General features: G+C 48.3%; 1 protein-coding gene across 2 annotated transcripts in view; it reads right to left on the reverse strand.

Moving 5' to 3' along the window:
* SLCO3A1 (solute carrier organic anion transporter family member 3A1) overlaps positions 1–27,455 on the reverse strand; it is a 368,846-nt gene that overhangs the window by 280,734 nt on the left and 60,657 nt on the right. For both annotated transcript variants that reach the window (XM_043921345.1, XM_043921344.1), the window contains exon 2: positions 3,986–4,451. In XM_043921345.1, coding sequence (XP_043777280.1) covers positions 3,986–4,451 — 466 coding nt within the window. The remainder of the gene's footprint in view (positions 1–3,985; positions 4,452–27,455) is intronic.

The raw sequence follows: 27,455 nt of genomic DNA on the forward strand, positions 1-27,455 counted from the left end.
AGACCTTGTGCTCAGCCCCATTCATTATCATAGGCAAGTTACTTAACCTTTCAGAATCACAGTTCACTTGTCTGCTTTGTTTTATAAGAGCAAAACTTAAAAAAAAAAAATCCATGTTCTACAATAGAGGACATTTAATATTATAGTATATATCCAGAAGGGAATATGATGTATGCAGAAAGATCATCACTGAAGAATATTTAATGACACAGGGAAATGTTCAAGAAAGATTGAGAGAGAAAGACAGTAGCAAAATATGTTCACGATAAAGACTTCTTGTGTGTGTAGAAAAGCATAACAATGTAGAAAAGGAGGATTTTATATAAACATAAAGCTAAGAGTAATTATTCTTAAATGATTCTTTTTCTATACTTTCACAGTGAATATGTAATACTTTTCAACTAGAAATAAAGTTATTTAAAAACAACAACAACAAAAAACCTTACTACTCTCCTTTGGAGACTTTTCTTTCCCAAAGGGGAAAAAAACAAGGCGCCAACCGATTGATACCGCGGCCTAATGAAAGGACCCGGTGAGTCCATTCCATTAGCCTCCTTACTCTTGCCTACAAGGCAACAGGCTGTGCTCTGAACTTGGAGAAACAGAGCAGCTAAGAAAGCTGAGCTCCTGGAAGGTCAGCACATGGGTGAGGAGTAGGAGCAGCTCCCAGAGGTCGGCTGGTGGACCCCACTCATGCCCCCACACCAAACGGTCCCCCTGCCACTCTGCTCCATCAGTCCCTCTGGGGAGAGAGAGTGCCACGTGCCACCCCTGGGTCACCCTCTGGCTGGGCCATGAGGCTTGGCTCCACACTGTGTGGTCCTGAGAAGTCTGCCAGCAGCGCGGTGTCCCCATTCATCGGGTTTTGTCCCCTGGTAATGAGTTCCCCTGGCTCCCTCCCCAGGCTGGGCAGGAGCGGCCGCAGAATGGTGCCAGCCCTAGAAGCCCCTTATGAATGACCATCAAGGAATCCGCGAGTTTGGCAGTAATTCAGCCACAAGAGGCTGGAGCAAACAGTCCCTTAGGGTGGAAAATATCAGCTTGATTGGAGATGGAACGCTTCCCTTTCCCCTTGGCCGTAAGGGGTCAGGGTCAAGGCCATGGATGTGCTGATGGCCCCCAGCTGGTGACTCACGATATAAGTAACCCATCGTGAGTCACCAATGCAGAAGCATACTGATGCAGAAACAGGATTTTGTATAACCAAAAAGCTAAAAGGAATTATTCAAGGGGTAGGACTTGTCACCAATGGCCTGTGGCTGGATCGATGCTTACACCCCTGGGGACGGAGCAGCTGTGAACCACCTGTGCTTCACACGTGCAGGGTTTAAAACCCTTCCAATCCCTAGTTCACACTCACATGTCAGGCCTGTGATCAGATGGCTGGCCGTGGGCCTCCCTCTCTTAACCAGCTCCGCAGGGGCAGAACCAAGGTGGGCCTCTCTTAACCAGCTCCACAGGGGCAGAGCCAAGGGGCACACATGCTACTCCACCCCAATGGGTGATGGGCATCCATTGGCACCTACCTCCCAGGGCCAGTCCCTTCAGACTGTCCTCCTGCAGGGAGTTAGGACGCCATAATTCATACCAATTCCATTCTGTCGACTCTCCTAAATACTTCCGGAAGCCAAATTAAATGGCTTCAGAAACTAGCTCCCTCTTGCAGGGGATAAACGCCAAAACAGTCCCACGGTCACAAACATTTTTTCTGACTTGTACAATAAGCGATTGGATCAGTTGTGCTCTGCATATGCATGGTCTTCTTAAATTGTTCCTGGAGAATTCCAGCCATGCATGGGACAAAAGGCCACCTGTGGAAGCCAACCTGTGCAGAAGTTTGCTCTCTGTTGCTCAAAACACAGACCCAAGAAACCAGCTCAGAAGCACTCAGGAAGGCCTGCTCACAGCCCTGGACTGTCATGTCCTGGAATCTGGCCAGACGCCACCCAGTTGCCCACGCAGCACACAGACACACTCCCAACTCTGGGAATGCTAAACTGTCAGAAAGGAAAAGGAGGCCCAGCGAGAAATTTGGTTGAGACTTTCCTCCTACTAGAGAGTCACTGTAAATCCCAGAGAAAGTCTCAGAATGAGAGAAGGGCCGTGCCTGCTACGGTCAGTCCTATAGCCCAAGCTTCCACCTCTCACAAAACCGAAATGAGTCCACATCCTAAGCCTGACCTATGAACCAGGCCCCATCAGTGCTGGAAAATGCCCGACTCATCAGAGTGAACTTCCACAAGAGGACGCTGAGCGTGCAGCTCCAGGCATGGGCTCCAAGCAGAGGTGATCTACCTCGCCTGTGGCTTCAGGGAGATTCTGGGGAGACATTTTTCTACTTGATCTCATCGTGAGACACAAGAGCTCAGCGTTTCACTCCCCACTTCCTTCCCTGGGCTCTGATTTATCTACTTGCTGTTCCTGCTACCAAAATCTCTCTATCCTGGGGTACCAGAGTGATATCAGTCAAGTCCGAGTCCAGTGGCCCGGATGGACCTGGGGAGACTATTTTGGCTACAGGCTGTGGCCCATTCCCTGGCCTGCAGCAGACTCATGTTGGAGGGGTTTTCACTGAAGCCTTAGAAGCATCAAAATGTAAATGATTTCCTTAGACCCCTCTCCCCACTGTGCCCACCTCCAGACATAATTATGGAAACCCCTAAGCAAATAGCAGAGGGACTAGCCATCAATCCTTTGTGTTCCACAGGTAGGCTGTGACCGGGCCCACAAGCTCTCCACCCCTTGGATCGGAAGATACATACTCTCCACCTTTCTACTCTAGAGCCTGTTCACAGAGGGTTAAGACATACGACGTATGTATTCAATAGAGTCATCTACCTCACAGGTAGGACATGAAGTCACCAAGGAAAATCAGCATTCAGGGGGTAACTGCCTTGAACCCTCAGACAGCCTGGACAGCGTATGGGGGAAACTTGGCAGGTAGGAGGCTTTCTGACTAATTCTGTTCAAGTTCTAGTTTAACCTAAACCTCCATATTGTAATTAACTTTATGCTCCAAGGCACACTGCTTTGGGGAGGCGCAAGGCTTCTGCAGGTGGAGGTAATTTATTTTATCTTTTCCCCAAAGCGTGAGCACTCAGTGACTGGGGTCGTATCATAGAATCTAACAGATGGTGGGAGGCAAAATTAAACTCAGTAAACAAGAAAACGGAGATGCTCGGCAGGCCGGCCCTTGCCCTACAAATGACCATGCAACAGTGCCCAGAAGCAGCCACGGAGAAGCTCGTTTGCTGTAATTCAACCCCTGGATGTTTCTTAGCCCCAACACTGACAGATGGTTTCCATCCTTCCAGTATAAAATAACAGAAGTCATTGTAGCACAAAACAATTTTTTTTCAAAAGTTCACATGTACCTTATTTCTTCTCAAATATCCGGTTCTAGTAAATAACCTCGTTACAGGGGAAAACACACACACACACACACAGTTACCAACTTTGAATAATACCAAATGCTGGGCATATGCAATCACTTTTATCTTTGAGCTTCAATAAGACAACGACCAGGAGGTCATTTTGATGATTAAAAACAGGGGTTTCCAATGTGTAGACCCCCCAAGGATTCCTTGGTGGCAAATAGCAAGCCGCCCAGTCCAAACACACACACACAAAGGCAGATAAACATATATATATAAAACTCCCCCCAATCTCCTCCCCCTTCCCAGGCTTGTGGATGCTCTTGCACAGCAGAGGTCAAATTCTGCTGTACATTGGGGTCACCCAGGGAGCCCCTTAAAAAATTACCAGTCCAGGCTGCACCCCAACGACCCCCAGAATTTTCTGGGGTGTGCAATTCAGGCCTCAGCATTTTCCCCAAACACCCCCAGTCTGAGAATGAGGGCTCCGGACGAAACTTAAAAGTTCTGGGGCCCAAATTTCCTTCCTCTGTTCACACGCCCTGGTTCTCTAAACAGGCAATCAGCCACAAAGCGAACCGCGGCCCCGCGGGCGCTGGCGCAACGCCTACCTATGTAGAGTGAGGAGTCCTTCCTCCGCACGTGGTCGTCGATGTAGGAGACGCCCAGGGGCTGCACGGGGGTAGCACCGATGCCCAGGAGCACCTGGGCCCCAATGAGCAGCAAGTACATCATGTTGGTGGCAGTCCGGCTGCGGCAGATGAGGTCCGGGTCTGGGCCCTGGTCCCCGCCCGAGCCGTTGGCGGCGCAGACGTCGCGGCCCTCGGCGCCCCAGCGGATCTCGCCCGCCTCGTACTTGTACTGGTGGGTCAGGAACTCGGGCAGGGCCGACAGCAGCGCCCCCAGCGCCATGACGATGCCGCCGCAGCCAATGAGGCGCGGCCGGTGCCCGCGCGCCCCGAAGTAGCTCACGAAGAGGATGAGCGCCAGGTTCCCGATCTCGAAGCTGCTGGCGATCACGCCCACGTCGGCACTCTGCAGGTTGAACCTCCGCTCCAGGGTGGTGAGGACGCTCACCTGTGGGGTGCAGAACGCAGTCTCAAGGCCCATGCTGATGGAAACCCCCCGGGAGGCCCCCTTCCTGCAGCGCAGCGCACCTGCGCGTCCTAAACCCTCCCACCTAGCCTGTTGGTTGGCCTTGCTTTGACCATCTGGGCCAAGTGCTTTACACCTTGAGTCCAAAAACCGTTTACTTGGTATGCTAACCGTTCATTCCTGGGGGCTCAGACAGTAAAGAATCTGTCTGCAATACAGAAGACCTGGGTTCGATCCCTGGGTCAGGAAGGTCCCTGGGGGAGGAAATGGCTACCCACTCCAGGATTCTTGCCTGGAGAATTCCATGGACAGAGGAGCCTGGCAGGCTACAGTCGAGGGGGGGTCCCACAGTTGGATATGACTGAGCAACTAACATTAAAATTAACCCTAATAAAATGGTTAAAGAATTAACTTTCCCAGGGGCAAAAAAGTTTTCCTGGGCATCTGTTTCCATCCTGCAATATTCTGCCTCTACACATAAGAACCACCTCCTCCACCCCACAGCCGCCCCCTTTAGGGCTCGTGAAAGTGCAAGTTGCTCAGTCGTGTCGGACTCTTTGTGACCCCATAAACTATACAGTCCATGGAATTCTCCAGTCCAGAATACTGGAGTGGATAGCCTTTCCCTTCTCCAGGAGTCCAGTGAAAGTCTTGAAAAGCACAGCTTTCCCAGACTGTCTCCCAACTACATCTTATCTCTCAAGTCCATGCTGGAGGTATAGGACTCCTGGGCTTTTTACCAGGAGGTAATTAGCAAAGCATATTGAAGGAAATAAAGTTACAAAGAGACAAAAAACCTGGGGTAGGCAAAATGGACAAGTCAGATTAGCTCAGTAGGATAATCATTAGCTCTTCACTTCCTTCTGGAAATTTCCAAACACTAGACATTTCTCTCAAGGCCATCAGGTAAATATTTTCCTGACTGTTCTGTGCACTCCAGCTGTACTGAGTTTCTGTGGGTCGAACAGTTTGATGGCTTTCCCCACCTTGTCTGCTCCTCATTTGTTGAACAAATATCTACTGAATATCTGCTGTTGGCTTCACAGTGCCCAGGACACCAAAGACAGAAACAGGAGAAGGACAGGACTCAGTGCTCTGTGGTGACGCAAATGGGAAGGGAATCCAAGAGAGGGGATATGTGCATCCATAGAGCTGATTCACTCCGCGCAGCAGAGACTAACGCAGCATTGTAAAGCAACTACACTCCAATAAAAATAGGAACAAAAGAAACAGGAGGAAGGGATGACACCGAGCCTCAAGATGCCCCCCCAGCAGGAAGGTAGACATGTGTGCTGGGTACATGCTACATTCATGATGCAGAATCACGTAGGAGGGTGAAGAGGAGATGCATTATTTTAGGGTTCCTTGGAGAGAAAACGCAAATAGCCTTCCTGTCCTGCTGTATGCAGTTTCCACACAGGGTGTTATCAGCAGTCCAGGAGGAGTCCTGTCATGGGATCCCTAGTTGGGCAGGGAAGAACACTCCAGGCAAAGCAACTGGCTGAGCAGATGGCGGGTGGCACGACTGCATGATGGAATGGAACATATGGAGTGGAAAGGTAGGTTGGTAAACAGACGATAAGGAGTCACAGGAGCCACCCTAGAGGAATCAGACAACCCCAGGCAGTGTGGGGAAAAGAATGCAGAGCCTGGAGGGAGGGCAGCTGGCTGGAATCGCACCTAGGATTTCCTTAATTAGCTTCAGGACCTTGATCAAGGTACCTAACCCCTGCAAGCCTTGATTTCTGCGGAGCAGGAATGATGATGCCGACCCGGCAGGATGCATGTGAAGACGAGACACAACGCGTGAAAACTCCATTAGCACAGAGTAGCCTTTCCTGACATGTCCAGAGAGGTGGGGAAGCGGAGGGGTGCAGAGCCAAAGCTCCAGGGCCATCGGGGACTCTCAGTGACCTTGGGCAAAGGCACCCATCTGTAAAATGTCCCATCTGTAAAAGGGAGATAAGGGTGACACCTCCGAGAGCTGGTGCCAGGAGTAAACACCTATGTGAGTAAATGCTAGTAAGGCCATCCACAGCCATGGTCACCACTTATCCTTGGGGCTGCCCCGGTGGTGGTAGTGGAAAAGAACCCACCTGCCAATGCAAGAAGACGTAGGAGATGCAGGTTCGATCCCTGGGTTGGGACGATCCCAAGGAGGAGGGCATGGCAACCCACTCTAGTATTCTTGCCTGGAGAATCCCATGGACACAGTAGCCTGGCAGGCTACAGTCCATAGGGTCGCAAAGAGTCAGACACAACTGGAGTGACTTAGCATGCAGCACGCACACGTTGGGACCAGCAAAGTGATAAAAAAAACGAGAGTGACTCAGGTACGGTCAGCATGTGGAAGATGGATTGAATGGGGGCTACGGAAGTAAACCCCAGCAGAAAGAGAGGCTGGGCTATTTGTTATTGAGACAACGGAGAAGAAAAGGTCCTTACAGCAGCAATGGAAATGAACAAGAATATCTGAGAAGTGTCGTAGAGGCAGAATGGCATCTTTAGAGAGATTGGGCTGTCTCTGAGCGATTGAGCGTGTGCTAAGGAAAGGAAGGAAGAAGAGTCAGTGGATCTAGCCTTCCTCCAAATGTATAAATATGTGCACAGGTGTCAGCATCCCATATGCACAGCCTCTCTGCAGTGTCCATCCACACACACACCTGTGCTCATTAGCATGCCTCTATTCCACCCGCATCCAACCTTTTCAGCACCAGGGACTGGTTTTGTGGAAGACCATTTTTCCACAGAAGGGCTGGGGGAATGGCATCAGGATGATTCGAGCACATTACATTTATTGTGCACTTTATTTCTATTATTAGTGCATCAGCTCCACCTCAGATCATCAGGCATTAGATCCCAGAGGTTGGGGACCCCCTGCTCTATTCTATTTACCTTTATTATTTTAAAAAAAAGACAGTAGCCCAGTAATTCCTGTTAGCCTCCTTTCAACCCTGCACATTTCAACAGACTCCTTTAACCCAGGGGTTTCCAATGCTACCTTCAGATTGGATGCAGCCGGGAAGCACTTAAACATTTCAGATGCCAGGTCCCTCTGTGAGTTTCCAAGCCAGGGAAGCCTGGGAGCTGAGATTTTGTGAAAGCCCTCTGGATGCTTCCACCTAGGTTAGCACAGCACTAAGGCAAGGACACAAACTACCGCAGCCTTCCTGCCAGCCCTGGGCCGGGGTGTGCTCTGCGGAGCAGGGTCCGGCACTGTGCAGGCCCCTGTTCATGACCGAGGACAGGACAGCTGTGTCACCCTTCGTCATGAGCATTCTGATTCCTATTTCTATTGTCTTTCTACTCAAGTCAAGGCCAGCTCACTACTCATGCAGCCCGAGCTATAAGTTAGATTGTTTTTCAAGCACCAGGTAGTGGCCATGGTTGAGAAAAGAAATTTCATGATTCTTGGTTTCATTAAAATGGCTTTCAAATGTTCCCAGAGATCTTGGCCAAAGGTCTGGACAAGTGAAAACGAAGGTTTCATTTAGCCCCTTCTTTCCTTTGTAACCGGCTTCCCAGGTGGCTCAGTGGTAAAGAATCCGCCTACCAATGCAAGAGACACAGGGTTTGATCCCTGATCCGGAAAGATCCCACATGCCACAGAGCAACTAAGCCCATGGGCCACAACTATTGAGCCTGTGCTCTGGAGCCCGGGAGCTGCAACCACTGAGCCCATGCAGCCTGCAGCCCGTGCTCTGCAACGAGAAGCCACTGCAGTGAGAAGCCCGTGCACTGCCATTAGAGAGCAGTCCCCACTCATTGCAACTAGAGAAAAAGCCCACACAGCAACGAAGACCCAGCGCAGCCAAAAATTTTAAAGATTAACTAAAATAATAGAAGCCAAGTAACAGAAGTGGACATGTGTGGGCAGCATCTCCTGGGTGGCCCTCGAGCAGGCTGGCGGGTCTGCAGCCTGGTGACCTCACCTGGGGAGGAGAGGGCAATAACAGTTGGGAGGAAGGACAGGCAGGGATGAGCAGAAGGTGTATTTTGTTTCTGCCATGAGGCTTCATGACATCCGTCCTGGGGAGCAGATCTGAAATATGACAGCCGCTCCATTCCAGCAGGTGTGTGCCAGCATAAAACATCACACAGGTGTGGACAATAATGATGACATAAGGGTGGCAAGGAGAGGCAGCTGTGGGCAAAACAAAAAAGAACCCGATCTTCTAGAGAGCGCGGGGGCCCATGCTTGCAACTCTTGTTCTGCCTCAAACCTGCTCCTTGCAGAGCGACCCACAGGGGAGACAGTGGGAGGGGAAACAGTGACCAAAACCGCCCACCCTGGCCAGGCACCACAGTAACCCTCTGCACGAGTTATCTTGCGACAGGAGGTCCTGGGAAGGAACACGGGACTAACAAGCCACTGCCAAGAGGAAGAATTCCGGAAAGGGCCGACGCATCCTACCAACCTCCCAGGATCCTCCTCACTGGAATCCATCTTGGCTGGGGGATGCGTGAAGGACCCTGAGTCAGAACGAGGGGCCAGAGACAACCCGGAAACTAACCCCATCACCATGAATCCCGAGACAGGGAGCCACGAGGCAGAGCAGTCCTCCTGGGTCCCTTACCTTCCTACTCTCTGCCTGGGTGCCCCTTCCCAATAGAGTCTCTTGCTCTGTAAGCACGTGTGTCTGCTCAGACAATTCATGTCCACGTGTTAGACAAGAGCCCGCTCTCCAGTCCTAGAAGGGGGCCCCCACTCCTGCAAGCATAAGAGTAGGAGAATCCTGACCTCTTTGACCTGTGACCTCTTCAAAGCCTCACCGACCCCTCTCTGAGTCTAGAGTTAAGCTACACAAATATTCTGAAAAGATGCTTTGTGGCCCAGTTATGTCAGAGGCTAATGTCTTCACTTATTTAAACCATAACCTGGAGAAGTTGAACTAATTAAGTATACACGAGGCCACAAACCCACTTGTGGCTCATAGGCGGCAGAACAATCCAACAATGAGGAAGATGCCTGCCAGCATCTACTTAACGGGTAACAGGACTGATGGCAATGTGTTGATAATCAGAGATGAAGGAAGCTCCAGGAGGCAAAGAGGGCGTGTCCTCACCCTGCACCAAGTAGATACAAAGCGATTATTAAAAGAATGCAATATTTATCAGGTTTCTGTTACCCCGATTCAAAAACAAACAAACCAAAAAAACCACTTGCATTTCAGAATATCCTGAAGCACTGGGTAAAAATACAAATTACCAAACCCTGAGATGAGGCCTAGGAGTCTGAGGTTTTATAAAAACCCTGGTTGGGGGCGGGGGGGCGTCTCTGGTGCCAGCGTGGGGGAGGTATGAACACCACTGACACTCCAAGTGTCCCACGCACACTAAAGTGAAGAGTGAAAGTGTTAGTTGCTTAGTCAAGTCCAACTCATTGCGACCCCATGGACTGTAGCCTGCTAGGCTCCTCTGTCCGTGGGGCTCTCCAGGCAAGAATACTGGAGTGGGTTGCCCTTTCCTTCTCCAGGGGGATCTTTCCGACACAGGGATTGGACCTGTGTCTCCCACATCGCAGGCAAATTCTTTACTATCTGAGCCACCAGGGAAGCCTGTCCACACACATACTTACCATCAATCGAGAGCAACAGTTTTCAACCTTCGTTGGCAGCAAAATCACCCGGAGGGTATGGGACTGCTGGAGCCCAAGCTCAGAGTCTCCTCTGACTCAGAGCATCTGGGATGCATCTGGGAACTTACATTTCTAACAAGCTCCCAGGTAATGTGGATGCTGCTGAGCTGCGGACCAGACTTTGAGAACCACTGCTCCGCTGGGCTCTCCGTCCTCAATAAGCCTGTCTCCCCTCAAGGTTAAAAAGCTTGCTTTTTTGTGTTGTTGTTTCGTCGCTGTCACGTCCTCTTCTTTGCAACCCCATGGACTGCAGTCTGCCAGACTCCTCTGTCCATGGGATTCTCCAGGCAAGAATGCTGGAGTGGGTTGCCATTTCCTCCTCTGGGGGATCTTCCCGACCCAGGGAGTGAACCTGCATCTCCTGTTTGGCAGGTGGATTCTTTACCACTGAGCCACCAGGGAAGCCCCCGCAGAGATGCCAATTGAAAGACCTCCCTCATTTCTGGCTCACGTCCAGTCCAGTCTCTCCTCCTCCTATGGGAAAGCGGGGTTGCATCTGGGGAGGCTCATCTCGTAGGGAGTCTGAGGCGCAGACTGGGGCCACTTGCCCCACGCAGGTAGCCCAGCCCCAAAGGGAGACCTTCAGCTTCCCTGGGTATGAGGGTATGTCCAGCTTCCCATGGGCAGAGGAGCCCGGCAGGCTGCAGTCCATGGGGTCACAAAGAGTAGTCAGAAATGCCCTGAGACAGGAGACCACGGACAGGTGGGTCTTTCCTCACCTCTGAAAGGGCCAGGGTTCCCAGGGGGTCACGGAACACGCAGCCAAGCTCCTGGAGCAGTAACTGAAGCTCAGGCTTGCCCGCGTGAACCCTCCCCCAACCTATCGGTCTTCTTATTATGGCGTAGGGGGTGGGGACGGGACTAGAATCACCTGGAAAACACCAGCACCGCCCCCTGCCCCACCCGCACCGGGACTGAGATATAATGTGTGAGGCCGGGGCCCAGCCAGGAGTCTGCGGAAGCTCCCAGGTGATGCTAATACACAGGCAGGGAGGGGAGTGTGAGTGGATGCACAGAGGGGCGTAGTTTGGCCACCACAGAGGGCCCAAGTGCAGGGGTGCTTGCAACAGCGCACCCTGGTCCTACTGGGGCGGCTCTGGAGCACCCGGGCCTCCAGTTCAAATCTGGCTTTGACAGCGCTTGGCCACGTGGATCTTTCTGAGCTGTCTCCGCACCTGGGCAGTGAGGATTACAATATGAGCATCATGAGGTCAGGATTCCCAGCAGCTGGTACCCACATTCCTGGTGTGCATGCGCTATGTAACTTCCAGAGAGCCTGCTTGGGGTGGGAAGGACAAGGAGTATGACTAAGGCTGAGAAGGAATCCCTGCCTTGTGGGGGTTTAAGACCTGGGGGAGAGGAGAAAGAAAGGGTCCTAACAACACAGCTGGCCTTGCAGGGTCATGCAGTACAGTGGCAGGAGGCTCAAGGGAACAAGAACACATTTCTGGCTGCAAATGGAGGGAAATCGACCTGGGATGCAACAAGAATAAGCTGGATTTTAATACATGGAGGGGCGGGGGGGTGGAGGCACAATTTTCTAAGAGTAAAGGTCAGTCGGGTGGGGGAGGCTCTGAGGAGGGTGAGTTCAACCCATCCTGGGGGAAAGGGAGCAAAACCTGTCTGGCCTCAGAGTGAACTGGAGCAGGACACTAAGGCCCCTCAGCCTGCCTTCTGTCTGTAGAAAAGCTTTAGCCAAAGAGTAAGTTCAATCAGAGAAGTGAGAAAATGCAGAAGCAAAGAAGAACAGTCAAAGGAGACCATATAATCATGGTTTAGTCAGTAAGTGGGGATATCCTGGTGGCTCAGATGGTAAAGAATCTGCCTGCAATGCAGGAGACCTGGGTTTGATCCCTGGGTTGGGAAGACCCCTGGAGAAGGAAAGGCAAAGGTCTTAATTCCTTCTCAAGGGCTATAGAGAATATTCTGAGCCATATCCTGTGAGCTGTCTTGTAGATACTGAAACCCCCCCACATGGAAGGAGTTAACTACATGATGCCCAGACTGTAGCTGTCACAGGAGCTGCCACAATTCTGAGAACTGGCCTTGAGGAAATAAGAACAAGCTGACCCTGGAACTGAAGACTAACTGCACTTAAAACAATCAAGATGACGCTGGTCAGACCACTGATGACCAACCGCCAGATGACTGTCAGAACTGACCGTGCTGTTTCTGCATGTAGCCCCCTCCCTCGGCCTATAAAAACGCCTTTGTTGGCGGGGTGGTGGAAATCGGCCTTTGAACAGGCATCCACCCCTACCCCCTGCCACCACCCCCAGTTGCTGGCATCCACAATAAAGCAAACTTTCCTTCCCACCAACCTGGCCTCTTTATCGGCTTTTGAGTGACAAGCAGGTGGACCCACTTTCAGTTATAAGAGCCCCGTGGGGAGATCAAACAGCCTTGAAGACCAGGCTGAGGTTTATCTGGAGGTCAGTGGGGAGCCAAGGGAGGTTCTTGGGCAGGAGCCATCCCTCGGAGACACTATCCTGGTGGCAGGGCGTGGGATGGAGGGAGGAGAAACTGCCCCGGCGCGATTTCAGCATGCTGGAGGGAAGCGAGGCTTCCGCAGGCACGCGCTGTCAGGCCCACAGAGAAGGGCACCCGTGGGGGGTGTCTCGGGAGCAAACAGCAGCAGAGCCACAGCTGACAGCCTGGGTCCAGGAAGATGGGGCCCAGGAGGACCTTGGGGAGTCTCCCCGGCTCCATCTGAAGCCCGCGTGAGGGCTGAGCTGGGGAGAGCCCATGAGTGCAGAGAAGCTACACCTGGAAGCTCTTCTACTCCAAGGGGCATGGGACACAACGGTCCAGCAACCCCACCCCCGGGATCGTGAGCTGTACTCGAAAACCACACGCCCAGCAGTGGGGCCCAGCGATGCTGACAGCAGACACAGAAGCAGTCTGGCTGTCAACCTCACGTTAAACCGCAAAGAAAGGCCCCGAGGTCCCCTTACTGGGGATCCTGATCAGCACGCTTTTTCCATGAAGAGCCAGGGAGTAAATATTTCCAACATCTGGACCACTCGGTCTCTATAGCGCCTCTTCTACTCTGCCATCTGAACACCCAAGCAGCGTCCCTGGGCAGTACGTAACTGATGGGAACGGCTGCATTCCAAGAAAACTTTATTAACGAAAACAAGCCATGGCTGGACTTGGTCGCAGGCCACAGATTGCCAAAGTCCTGCTGGCTTCTCCACGAGCCAGTTCGGGAAATTGCCTTATTCCCGCGCCTGGCAATAACAATGCTGGCCATTTATAACAAGCTTGCAAAGTGCTCCTGCTGCTGACATGGAAAAGCCGTTCTCGGCACAACTTCAATGCAAGTTTGTCTCCTAAGCCCATGGAAGGAATTTTCAAGCCCATATCAATTGCTTGTCTGATGTGCCGGGACGTGGTCTCGCAGCAAAGGCAGGAAGGGGCCGGCCAAACCGCGAAAGCTCAGACAGTGTCTCCCAATGATGAAGCGGCAGCAGCAATTGCATCAGGCGAGGGAGGCATGTTGTGTGGTTCTCTTTTTTCACCTGAATGGCAGCTCCTTTAGGGCACAAGGGAAATAGCACACACAAGGTAGTCACTTGTGAATTCCAGGATCTGAGGTTTGCAGAACCAGGTATCAGAGGACAGCACAACAGTGAGCCCTGGAAGTGCCCTGGTGGCAGACAGACTGCCCACCCGCCTCACAGGTCAGCCAGGGAAGACAGTCAGTCAGTGTTGCTTTATGACTTCTTTTTTTAATGCTGCCTTAAAAAAAAAAAAAAAGAAGAAGTATTTATTTGGCTGCATCAGGTGTTAGTTGTGGCACAAGGGATCTCTGATCTTCCTTGCAGCACAGAAACCCTTATTTGTGGCATGCAGGATCTACTTCCCAGACTGGGGATTGAACTTGGGCCCCCTGCATTGGGAGTGTGGAGTCTTAAGTCACTGGACCACCAGCAAAGCCCTATGTCACTTTATTTCTGATGGAATGAATTAGCCCCTTTTATGACCACATAATAAATGGGTGTAAATTTACAACAATAAAATTCTTAAAAAAACAGTAAGAATTACACAGAGAGACTGTGGTGCAGACATGCCTCTGACCCCTAGCCCACGCCACCGGCATCAGCGTGTTTTGGAAAAGGGTGAGAAGAGGGGTGGATAGAAGACATGAGGGGTTTTGAAAGCCACACACTAGCCATGCATTGAACACGCCTGCAATCCCTTTCCTGGTCTGTAATATGGAGGTGGTGATTCTTCCTTTGAATCTTGCCACATGGTTAAAACGAGAAGGAAAAAAGCTGTCATAATATGATTGTGACTGCAGTTATGCCTGAGGTTGCCAAAGTGCAACATGGTCGTACCTTTCCTGGAAGCAGTATCCGCCAGCCCTCGCTGCATCTGGGTCTTTAATAAGAAACCATCGCTTCCCTCTGATCACTCTGTCTGAGACCCAGAGTCCTGGATCCTCTTTCCTTAGAAAGACCTCACTCACCTGCGTCTCTAAGACTTCCTGTGTCCTTCTGCATTATTTGCATCTTTTTCAGACCATTTCCCCCTCTAGTCCCTGTTTCTTGCTTTCTCTCTTCTCCTGCTTACATTCTCTCCTAAATAGCCCTAAAGTACAACAGAAGCATCTTTTTTTTAATTCTTTATATTTAGTGAAATCTTATGTTCATTTAATTCTAAGAGAATGTATCATATTTTATGATCCTCTTCTTTTAAAAAAAAACCAAAAAACTCTAAATTTGCTTCCTACTGATGAGTCTCACCATTGATTTTTCTCACAGCTCAGTGGTCCACAGAAAAACAAGGGTCTCCGTCCCTGCTGGGCACAGATAATAGAATTTCCTTTCACTCAGTGGCTGAGCTATAAAGGTATTACCAGACATTTTTTTGCATCAGTCCTGACTATTATTAACAGTCTGTGTTTAGTACCTTTCACAGGACTTGAGACCATTCTTTGAATTCACAATTTATGTGGTGCCAGGTCTCCTTTATTAGAGAAACTTCAAGAACAATATAAGTTAAATGATTTCCTCAACAAGAATTACATTCAACAAAAGTGTATAGAGGACCAGTCTTAAGAAAGAGATTTCCATCTGATACACTAACAATGTCCACACACACACACTCCCCAGACAGAGCTGTGTTCACTGAATCAGACTCACTACATGCCCGAGGGCCTGAGCTTCGTGTTAGATGGACTGAAAACCCCAGACTGAATAGCTGTGCCGGGTTCTAATCTCAGGGCTGCAGATGCCCTTAACCAGCTCATAGTATAACAGACAAGACAACTATGAAGACAGCTATCACAAAGGGCCGATAGAGCTGCTCTCTGCCGGAATAAAGGGAAGCATGGTCAGTACCCAAAGAAGCACTGGAGTTTGGACCCAGTCACGTGGGAGGAATGTGGGCTCCAGGTGGGGTACCTTCCAGAATGGGGGGAAGATTCATTACAACGCAAAGAACACTTATTATTTACTGATCCAGGGATGGTCCTGCAGGCTCTATTGACATAGTGATTATTCATGATGATCATACATGATGATCCCAGGAGGTGGGTCACATCATTATCCAGTTTTACAGATGAGAAACCTGAGGCTGGAGAAGACGACTGTCCCACTGATGGCCACGCAGCTGGTGAGCAGGGGGGCCAGGACTGAAGCGCAGTCCCACTGATCCACACTTGAGTGACTCCAGGGAGCCCTGGGCTCCCTGCCTGGGGAGGTACCCCTGACCTCGCTGGTGAAGGCTACCAGCTCAACCAGGTAAACCTGCTGTTTACAAACGAAGGTGGAAGAAAGTGAGTGTTAGTCACTGAGACCTATCCGACTCTTTGTGACCCCATGGACTGTTGCCCACCAGGCTCCGCTGTCCATGGGATTTTCCAGGCAAGAATACTGGAGTGGGTTGTCATTCCCTCTTCCAGGGGATCTTCCCCACCCAGGGATCAAACCTGGGTCTCCTGCATTGCAGGCAGATTTTTTTTTTTTTTTTTTTTTTTTTACCATCTGAGCCACCAGGGAAGCCATCCCCCCCACCCCCAGTCAAATGGAGTTACTGTTAAAAGCTGTGCGGGAAGGGACTTCCCCGGTAGTCCAGTGGCTAAGACTCCATGCTCCCAAAGCAGGGGGCTTGAGTTCGATTCCTGATCAGGGAACTAGATTCCACATGCCGCAACTAAGAGTTTGCATGCTGCAACTAAAGATCCCATATGCTGTAACAGAGATAGATCAAAGATGCTGAGTGCCACAACTAAGACTTGGTGCAGCCAAATAAAGAAAATTTTCTAAAAAGCATATAAAATACATAACCAGCGTGAGTTTGATGAATGACATGGGGCACTCGAAGTCGGGGCTCTGTGACAACCTGGAGGGGTGGGGTAGGGAGGGAGGTGGGGGGGTCAGGATGAGGGGGGGACACATGTACATCTATGGCCAGTTCATACTGATGTATGGCAAAAACCATCACAACAAAGTAATGATCTTCAGTTAAAATAAACAAATATTTTTAAAAAGCTATGTAGGAAGGAAAAACATTATGAAGTCATAGACATTTTAAAAATTCTGGGTTGAACAAAGACAAATAGGTTTCTTTACAGAACTATGAGAGATCTCCCAAAGGTAATATTCATTGTTAATTATCCACTGAGATGTGTAGTTTTTGAAACTGCTGACTGTGGAGGCCTTCTTTTTTCAAATACTATGGATCCCTTGAGAAAATATATATGTACTTTCAGAAACAGTAGGATCAAGCTGATATGAGATATGGCTTTCATTAAGTACTAGAAAAAGCTCTGCTTTCCCTAGGAACTAATTTTATCATTTCCCATCCCCATCCTTCCAGGCACCTCCAACCAAAGACCATTAAGCAGGAAAGATTATAGCTGTATTTCCCTTTTTGCTTTGCATGCCAGGGATCTCTTGGCTCAAGCCTGCAGCCATGCTGGAGCAATAAGAGTGGGCCACCTGATGCGAAGAGCCGACTCACTGGAAAAGACCCTGATGCTGGGAAAGATTGAGGGCAGGAGGAGAAGGGGCCGACAGAGGATGAGATGTTTGGATGGCATCACCAACTCAGTGGACATGAATCTGAGCAAACTCCAGGAGATAGTGAAGGACAGGGAAGCCTGGCATGCTGCAGTCCATGGAGTTGCATTCCATGGAGCTGCAAAGAGTTGGACACAACTGAGCGACGTAACAACAACAGCAATGCCAGAGCTATGCTTAAGCATTTCTTTATCTGCCTGGTCTCCTAATTTTCTTTTAATCCCACAGGAGTATGCTACACATAAACTGCTTCTACCAGGACAGCGTACAAAGCCATTACTTATAAATTCCTCAAGAGCAAACCACCAGACAGGTAAGGTTAAGTCCTAAATACCAAGATAATCTACTTCCACCTAATTATATTCTCTCAGCAATGAACCACCCAAATAAGCTGATAAGAAAATAACAGGGTTGCCAAAGCCTGTGCATCCAGGCGTAAGATAAACAGGGGTCAGAACAAAACAGTGCTTGCCTGTGTGCATTAAAAAGCTTCCAGAAGACTCGGATAGTCCAGTTTTGGTATCAGAGCAATGAAGGAAACAGCTACACACCTGAAGAGCTCATCATCCCCAGCCTGCTCACACCAGCTCACTGCTCAAATCCAGTTACAGATCCTTCCACTGTCATTTCAGCGCATCTGAGGCACAACACACCCTCAAGTTTCACTGGGGACACACGTTCATGGATGGAAGGAATGACAGATGTTCCTGCCAAAATGGATGTTGAGGATGACCTAGCCACTGCCCCCCTCCCTGCCTCCAACACTTTACTGGGAGGACCCAGGAGCCCAGAGCGGAGACATAATTAGTCCAGGATCACATGCCTACAGGAGAAGGGAATGGCAGCCCACTCCAGGATTCTTGCCTGGAGAATCCCGTGGACAGAGGAGCCTGGAGAGCTACAGTCGGCGGGGTCACAAAGAGGCAGACACAACTGAAGCGACTTAGCACACACGCACACATGCCTCTAAGAGACAACAGCACTTCCTGATGCTCAGTCCACGTCCCCCAACCCAGGTTAGAAACAAGCGCTCAGTACCACTTACTCAGCGCCTCCCTGAGTAAGCAGTCTATGACTTGTTGGATGCAACTTACCTTGTTCAAGGATATAAACCTGCTGTACCAGTATACGAACTAAGTACCCACAGGGTCCCTGTAACTGACTGAAAAGCTAGAGAAGCGGACCTAAGTGTGGAGCTGACAACAGCGTCTCTTCCTGCAGGATCCTGATGTGAGAGGTGACTCGGAGGGGCGTGTAGGAGAGGGGTGCCCACTGGAGCTCCAGCCTCCCTCCACTCAGCACAGCTCCCTCTGCCCAGCCATCCCTCTTTCTCTCCTGAAGACCCCCCTCCTCCACTCTGCCTCCCTTTATCTCTTTCCCCTCCACTGGCTCCGTCTCCATTCTCTCCCCAAGTTTGCCCAATGCCCATCCATGTCAAAACCAAAACTTAAAATCACCCTTCTGGTCACTGCCATCGTTCATCTTTCCTTCCATGCTCAGGACTTCCCTGGGGGTCCAGTGGCTAAGACCCCGAGCTCCCAATACAGGGGGCCCAGGTTCCATCCCTGGTTGGGGAACTAGATCCCACATGCCACAGCTAAAGATCCTGTGTGCCGCAACTAAGACCCAGCACCGCCAAAATAAATGAATATATAGAGAAATACAAAAGAAAGTCCATGTCTGCAGAGTAGATGGCCCTGTTCTTCACACTCAAGTCAACATGGAGCAGTGAGGCTCTCCGACTCTGCTAGGGCCGTGGAAGCTGCTCCTGCTAAAACTTCCCAAAGAGCTCCTACATCTTCAGTGGGTGTGCTATTTTCCTGCCCTCATCATCCTGGGTTTCTCTGACCTAGACCCTGCCGGCCCCTCCCTCTTGTGACATGCACCGCTTAGCTGCCCTCCTTCCATACTTCTCCTCTGCTCATCCTGCTCTGTCTTCTTCTCTTGGCCAGGATTCTCCAAGGTTACCTCTGAGGGTTCTGGAGTCACTGCTCTATTTCATGGGAGGGTCTCTACATGCTCCGCCTCCCAGGTGCGCATGACCCCCGGTCCCTGCCTGCAGCCCCGGACAGTCACCACACCCAGCCTCTGCAGCTCCCAGCACGGAATCCTGCCCCCCTCACCACTCAGCGTGCCCGGCCCCTCTGACCTCTGTCTCCGGGGACATCATCTGCCCGGTCCCAGGCTGCAGAAACCCAATGGCCCTCCTTGGTCCCTCATCCCCCTGGCCTCTGCTCCTCCTCCTCTCCCTCCCCCTCTTCCCGCTTCCTCCTCCAGTCCCCAAAGGTCTCAGTCCTCTTGCTCATCCCCTCTTCTTACCCGTTTTCTCCCAAGGGCACTTGCAGGGACTGCTGTCCTCTTTACTGTCTCATTTTGCTCAGTCCATCCCCAATTAATTCTCCATGTAAAACTCTCCAGTGATGCCCACTGCCAGCTAGGAAAACCCAAGCTCCCTGTCCTGGGTTGCCAGACCCGCGGAGATCCAGCCGCATTCTGCTTCTCCGTCAGCTTCCTGCACAAGCAGGGGTCAGCAACCCCTCCTCTCACTTTCCTACCCTGGTCTGCAAATGAGCAAATACCATCCATTCCACACCCAGTCTCCATAGAAACCCCTCCTTATTCAACAGTGGGCAGTTTAAATGACACCTCCTCCATGAACAGCCCCTGTCTTTACCTTCTCCCTGGCAACCATGTTTTGGCCTGTCCACCTAGCCCATGAAGAATGAAACTCCTTGAGAGCAAGAGTTGTTTCATCATGTCTGCAGCCCTGCTTCTGAGCACTGAGGGGGCCCAGGGTGGATAAGCCAGTCACTACATACAGCTGTCCCGCTCAACACTGACCACTAAGGTGGTGAGCAGGGACAGAATTCAGTCCGTACCCGACGTGTGCCCACTGGTGCAACAGTGCCAACTCCCCACCGATGTGATGTCTCTGCACAGGCACACGGCAACCCGGGTTGGTAAACACACCCTGTAAGTTCCCCCGTCCTCCTGCAGTTCCCCAGCAGGCCTCCCCTCTGTGCAGTTACCTAAAGAAGCCGACCAAAGGCGTGTATAGTCAAAGCTACGGTTTTTCCAGTAGTCATGTACGGATGTGAGAGCTGGACCGACCATAAAGAAGGCTGAGCGGCAACAAATTGATGCTTTTGAACTGTGGTGCTGGAGAAGACCCTTGAAAGTCCCTAGGACAGCAAGGAGATCAAATCAGTCAATCCTAAAGGAAACCAACCATGAATATTCATTGGAAGGACTGCTGCTAAAGTTCCAATATTTTGGCCACCTGATGCAAAAAGCTGACTCATTGGAAAAGACCGTGATCCGGGGAAGGATTGAGAACACGGGGAGAAGCGGGCAACAGAGCCTGAGATGGTTGGATGGTATTGTCGACTCAATGGACATGAGTTTGAGCAAACTCCGGGAAATAGTGAAGGACAGAGAAGCCTGGCGTGCTGCAGTCCATGGGGTCCCAAAGGGTCAGACACAACTGAGTGACTGAATAACAAAAAAAGGTGCAGCTTGGCCAAGCTGCTCTGTCCACTCCTGGAGCCTGATATGAGGAAATTTCTGAAATGTGGGAACTGTGCTAATTAATTGCTTAGTGCTACAGTACAGACCTGGTTTCAAGCTCAATACAGTACATGGGCAGCACTTGGACATTTCAGGCAGTTCCTGGTGCTGGGAGGAAAGATACCCATGAGCCCAAGGCAAAGACCGAACAACACTGGGCCTCAGCAAGGCACAGAGCCATCTGTTCTTCGGGTCCCCCGCAGTCTCTCCTCCTCGCGCCTGCGGCTTTTCTGAGAGTTGCCCACATTTCCTCCACACATCAAGCATCACTTAGTGAGGATGATCTGAGGGTCAGAGGGATTGTGGGCAAGGTACTAGGCCAAGGACATGGGAACTGAAGTCCTAAGTAAGTCCCAACCCTCCCTGAAAGCTAACATTTTATAGCACTTACAGTGCACCAGGCTCTTCTCCTATCACTCTGTGCATTAATCCACTTCATTCTCACGATAATCCCATTAGGCAGGTACTGTTATGATCCCCATTTTATGGTTAAGGAGGCAGAGGCCCAGAGGTGAAGCAACTTGCCCAGGTTCTTTCAGGTAGAAAGGGTCAGGGCTGACTAAAGCCCAGGAGGTCTGGTGTCAGGGCGCATACCTTTAACTGAGGCAAGATTTTTCGTGCCACGTGGTTTTCCTCTCTAAAAGATGGGAAAAGATGATGGGGTGTGAGCAGCTTAACACAATCCCTTTCCAGCGTGGGATGAATTGAGAGAGTAGCACCGACATATATACACTGCCGTGTGTAAGACAGACAGCTGGTGGGAAGCTGCTGAAAGCCTCAGGGAGCTCAGCCCAGCGCTCTGTGATGACCCAGAGGGGTGGGATTGGGGGAGGGTGGGAAGCAGGCTCAAGAGAGAGGGATGTGTGTACACACACGCAGATTCACTTTTTCTACAGCGAAAACTAACGCAACATTATAAAGCAATTATCCTCCAATTAAACTTTAAAGTCCTCTCCTCCAAGAACAATGCTCAAAGCAGATAAAATTGTCAAAAACAACTGTTTCAAGACTCTAGAAACTGACTAAAACATATACCAAACTGAGAAGCATTTCTTTTTTTTTTTTTTTAATTAGTTGGAGGCTAATAACTTCACAACATTTCAGTGGGTTTTGTCATACATTGATATGAATCAGCCATAGATTTACACGTATTCCCCATCCCGATCCCCCCTCCCACCTCCCTCTCCACCCGATTCCTCTGGGTCTTCCCAGTGCACCAGGCCCAAGCACTTGTCTCATGCATCCCACCTGGGCTGGTGATCTGTTTCACCATAGATAGTATACATGCTGTTCTTTTCAAATATCCCACCCTCACATTCTCCCACAGAGTTCAAAAGTCTGTTCTGTATTTCTGTGTCTCTTTTTCTGTTTTGCATATAGGGTTATCGTTACCATCTTTCTAAATTCCATATATATGTGTTAGTATGCTGTAATGTTCTTTATCTTTCTGGCTTACTTCACTCTGTATAAGGGGCTCCAGTTTCATCCATCTCATTAGGACTGGTTCAAATGAATTCTTTTTAACGGCTGAGTAATATTCCATGGTGTATATGTACCACAGCTTCCTTATCCATTCATCTGCTGATGGGCATCTAGGTTGCTTCCAAACATATACAAGCAACTCCTGAAGCTCAATTCCAGAAAAATAAATGACCCAATCAAAAAATGGGCCAAAGAACTAAACAGACATTTCTCCAAAGAAAACATACAGATGGCTAACAAACACATGAAAAGATGCTCAACATCACTCATTATTAGAGAAATGCAAATCAAAACCACAATGAGGTACCATTACACGCCAGTCAGGATGGCTGCTATCCAAAAGTCTACAAGCAATAAATGCTGGAGAGGGTGTGGAGAAAAGGGAACCCTCTTACACTGTTGGTGGGAATGCAAACTAGTACAGCCGCTATGGAAAACAGTGTGGAGATTTCTTAAAAAACTGGAAATAGAACTGCCATATGACCCAGCAATCCCACTTCTGGGCATACACACTGAGGAAACCAGATCTGAAAGAGACACGTGCACCCCAATGTTCATTGCAGCACTGTTTATAATAGCCAGGACATGAGGCGCATTTCTTCAAGAAGAACTTCCGCGCCTCTGGTAGGAACAGGGGGGTCTGGGTCCTCTCCCTGGCTCCCATGCCCCTCCCGTTGACCCAGGGGTTCCACCAGGTGGACTGGCCTGGCAAACCAGCAGCCGTGTGGTTGGAGGGAGTCCACTGGATTTGCAGGGGATGTGAAAACCCACACCCCATGGTGCTGTAAGTAAGAATAACAATCCCAGCAGCAAATGGACAGGGGAGTCCACTTCAGCTACACGGAGGTCCTGATGCTGCTGGGCCCAGCAACAGGCTGGCTGACTAGACAGAAAATTAATGGGAAGACCAACCATACAGTCCTGGAAAAGCCCCCGGCAGACCTCTGGTTGACCGAAAGGCCACGCACGAGTGGAGAAGAGAGCAGAGAGGGTCCACTTTCTCTCCTCACTCCTGCCTGTGAGCCTGGGTGCATGGGCAAAGGAGAGGCCAGAGGGCCCGGAGGAAAGTCAAAGCTGGGAAGACGCAAAAGCTGCCTTAATTGTGAATAAAAGCTTAGTGCTTGAGGCATCTGAAATGACCAACCATTGACTATGCAGACACAGAGGTGACTCCTAGGAAGAAAGATTTAAAAATAAAACAAGAATTTAAAACATGAAACATACACATATACACACAAGAATTAAAAAACAAAAACAGAGCCAAGATATCCGTGACCACGTACCACAAGAGAGACAGATTCCACAGATTTGGTCTAGGTACGTAATTAAACAGTGATAACAAACAAATCTCACTTGGAGAGTGAGGGTGTGCACAGAAAACTGAATCCAGAGTTGCTAGAATATATTATCTAACACACTCAATTTTTCATAAAATATTAAGTCATGAAAAAGAAAAAAAAAACAGGAAAGCATAATCAATAGAAGGGAAAAACATAATCAATAGAAGTTGAGGCAAAGTGGGTCCTCACTGTTGGACATAACAAAGACTCAGAGCATCTAATATAAATGTTTAAAACACTAAAAAAAACCCATGTTTAAAAATGTAATAACGATACCATAATAATCCAATGAATGAAGAATCTGAATAAAGACACAGTTATTATAACAACAAGAAGAAACAAAATGGAAATTTTGCAGTTGAAAAGCATGACTGAAATTAAACTTTCACTAGCGAGGCTCAATATCACATGTGAGATGTCAGAAGAAATAATCAGTGAACTGGAAGATAAATTAATATAGTATCAATCTGAAAAACCAAAAAGAAAAATGAGCAGAACCTCAGAGAACTATGAGGAGCCAGCAAGTATATGAACATACATATAATGGGAGTCCCATAAGGTAAGAAGAGAGAAAAAAGGCAGAAAAAAGTACTTGAAAAAATAATGACTAATATATCCAAAATTTACTGAAAAAAAAAAAAAAAAGAATTTACGGGTTTAAGATGCTCAACACACCCCAAGTAGGGCAAAAGCAAAGAGATCTATGCCCAGACACATTATAACCTGTTCACTTATTAAAAGGCAAAAAAAAATCAACAGATGACCTTCAAAGAAGCAAGGAGAAAAAAAAAAACAACTCATCACATACAAGGGATGTTCACTAAGATTAAGAGCTGACTTTTCATTGGAAACAAGTTAAGACAGAAAGCTGTGGAATAGCATATTTTAAGAACTTGCAGAAAATATCAATCACAGATCCCATGACCAACAAAACTATCATTTGAAATTGAAAGCAAAATAAATATATTCTGAGATAAACAAGACTGGAAGAATTCATTGCTAGCAGATCTTCCTTTATTCCTTCAGATGGAAAGGAAACTACAGCATACAGTAACTCAAATGTATACACTAAGAAAGAGTATCAGGAAAATTAAATATGTGGGTAAACACAAAAGGCTATATATTTTTCCTTTTAACTTCTTTAAAACGTGTAGGATTACAGACTTCCCTGGTGGTACAGTGGATAAGAATCCACCCCAATGCAGGGGACACAGGTTTGATCCCCGGTCCAAGAAGATTTCACATGCCATGGAGCCACAATTACTGAGCCTGCTAGAGTCTGAGAGTCACAACTGCTGAGCCCACATGTCCAAACTACTGAAGCCCGTGCACCTAGAGTCTGTGTTCCGCAACAAGAGAAGCCACCAGAGAGAAGTCCGCAGAGCACAGCGAAAAATCGCCCCCACTGGCTGCACCTAGAGAAAGCCCAGTGCTCAGCAATGAAGTCCTAGCACGGCCCAAAATAAACAAGTAAATAAACAGAAGTATACAATTTATATGAAGAAAATATGAAAAAAACTTAAAACACAGTGCTTGGAGTTTTCTCAAATTTGATGATACTCAAATATTTAAAAAAATAAATAATAAAAGGTATAGATACATTAAACAATAACTGTAATGTTTAATTTACAACAAATACAGATATAATATATATATGTCAGTGGCACAAATGAGGAGGAAGAAATCAAGCTGTATTGGAGCAAAGCTTCCATATTTTATAGGAATTAACTTAGTACTACTAATCTGAAGTAGACTGTGATAACTTAAGATGCATATTGTAGATGCAATCACTAGGAAAATAACTCAAAACATAAGGAGAGAAGGAATTAAAACAAAACATAACTATTTAACACAGAAGAAGGCAATAAAGAAAGATAAAAGAAACCAAAAAGATATGAGATATACAACAAATTACAAAATGGTAGATGTAAACCTAATGACATCAAACTAATAAGACAGCCCCAAAATAAATGAAGCAGAAATTGACAAATGAAAGGAGAAATAAACAATTCAATGATAATAGATACGGACCTTGATATCCCTCTTAATAACTGATAAAACAACTAGAAAGAAAATCAGTTAAGAATAGAGATCTGAACAACACTTTCTACCAATGCTGCAACTCAACAATAAAATGACAGACAACCCAATTTTAAAAACAGGCAATTTAAACAGACATTCCACCAATACAAATGCCTAATAAGCATTTGAAAAGATGCTCAACATCTTTAGTTTTTAGGGAAATGCAAATGAAAATCATAAAATACCACTATTTTCCCACTAGAATGGATGTAATAAAAAATATACAGACAATACGAAGCATTAACAAGGACATGGAGAAACTGGAAACCTCTGTATGAGTCTGAAAGGAATGAAAAGATGAAATGCTTATAGTCACTTTGAAAAGCTGCTAGGTGGTTTCTTAAAAAGTTGTGTATAAATTTACCACATGCATGTAAATTGGTACAGCCACTATAGAGAACAGTATGGAGGTTCTTTGAAAAACTAAACACAGAGCTAGCATGTGACCCAGCAATTCCACTCCTGGGCATTTACCCTGAGAAGACCATAATCCAGAAAGATCCATGCAGCACTTTCCGTGCAGTTCAGGGCAGCACTATTTACAACAGCCACGGCGTAGAAACAACCTCAACGTCCATCAACAGAGGAATGGATAAGGCAAATGTGGTACACATATACAATGGAATATCACTCAGCCATAAACAATAACAAAATAATGCCATCTGTGCATAACGGATGGACCTAGAGATTCTTGTACTAAGTGAAGACAGACAAAGACAAATATCATATGATGTCACTCATATGTGAAATCTAAAAAAAAATGACATAAATAAATTTATACACAAAAGAGAAATAGACACACAGACATAGAAAATAAACTTATGGTTACCAAAGGGAAAAGGTGGGGAAAGGATAAATTAGGAGTTTGGGATTAACATATACACACTACCATACTATGTCCAAGGTCAGGAGAGGTGGCCGAGAGGAGCTACCCCATGTCCAAGGTCAGGAGCAGAGGCCGAGAGGAGAAACCCCATTTCCAAGCTCAGGAGGGGCGGCTGTGAGGAGACACCCCACGTTCAAGGTAAGGAGCAGTGGCTGTGCTTTGCTGGAGCAGCCGTGAAGAGATACCCCACGTCCAAGGTAAGGGAAACCCAAGTAAGATGGTAGGTGTTATGAGAGGGCATCAGAGGGCAGACACACTAAAACCATAATCACAGAAAACTAGCCAATCTGATCACAGGACCACAGCCTTGTCTAACTCAATGAAACTAAGCCATGTCATGTGGGGCCACCCAAGACAGTTGGGTCATGGTGGAGACATCTGACAGAATGTGGTCCACTGGAGAAGGGAATGGCAAACCACTTCAGTATTCTTGCCTTGAGGACCCCATGAACAGTATGAGAAGGCAAAATGATAGGATACTGAAAGAGGAACTCCCCAGGTCGGTAGGTGCCCAATATGCTACTGGAGATCAGAGGAGAAATAACTCCAGAAAGAATGAAGGGATGGAGCCAAAGCAAAAACAATACCCAGTTGTGGATGGGACTGGTGATAGAAGCAAGGTCCGATGCTGTAAAGAGCAATATTGCATAGGAACCTGGAATGTTAGGTCCATGAATCAAGGCAAATTGGAAGTGGTCAAACAGGAGATGGCAAGAGTCAATGTTGACATTCTAGGAATCAGCGAACTAAGATGGACTGGAATGGGTGAATTAACTCAGATGACCATTATATCTACTACTGTGGGCAGGAATCCCTTAGAAGAAATGGAGTAGCCATCATGGTCAACAAAAGAGTCCTAAATGCAGTACTTGGATGCAATCGCAAAAACAACAGAATGATCTCTGTTCATTTCCAAGGCAAACCATTCAATATCACGGTAACCCAAGCCTATGCCCTGACCAG

The sequence above is a fragment of the Cervus elaphus genome, chromosome 13 (genome assembly GCF_910594005.1).
Source record: "Cervus elaphus chromosome 13, mCerEla1.1, whole genome shotgun sequence".
Lineage (NCBI taxonomy): Eukaryota > Metazoa > Chordata > Mammalia > Artiodactyla > Cervidae > Cervus > Cervus elaphus.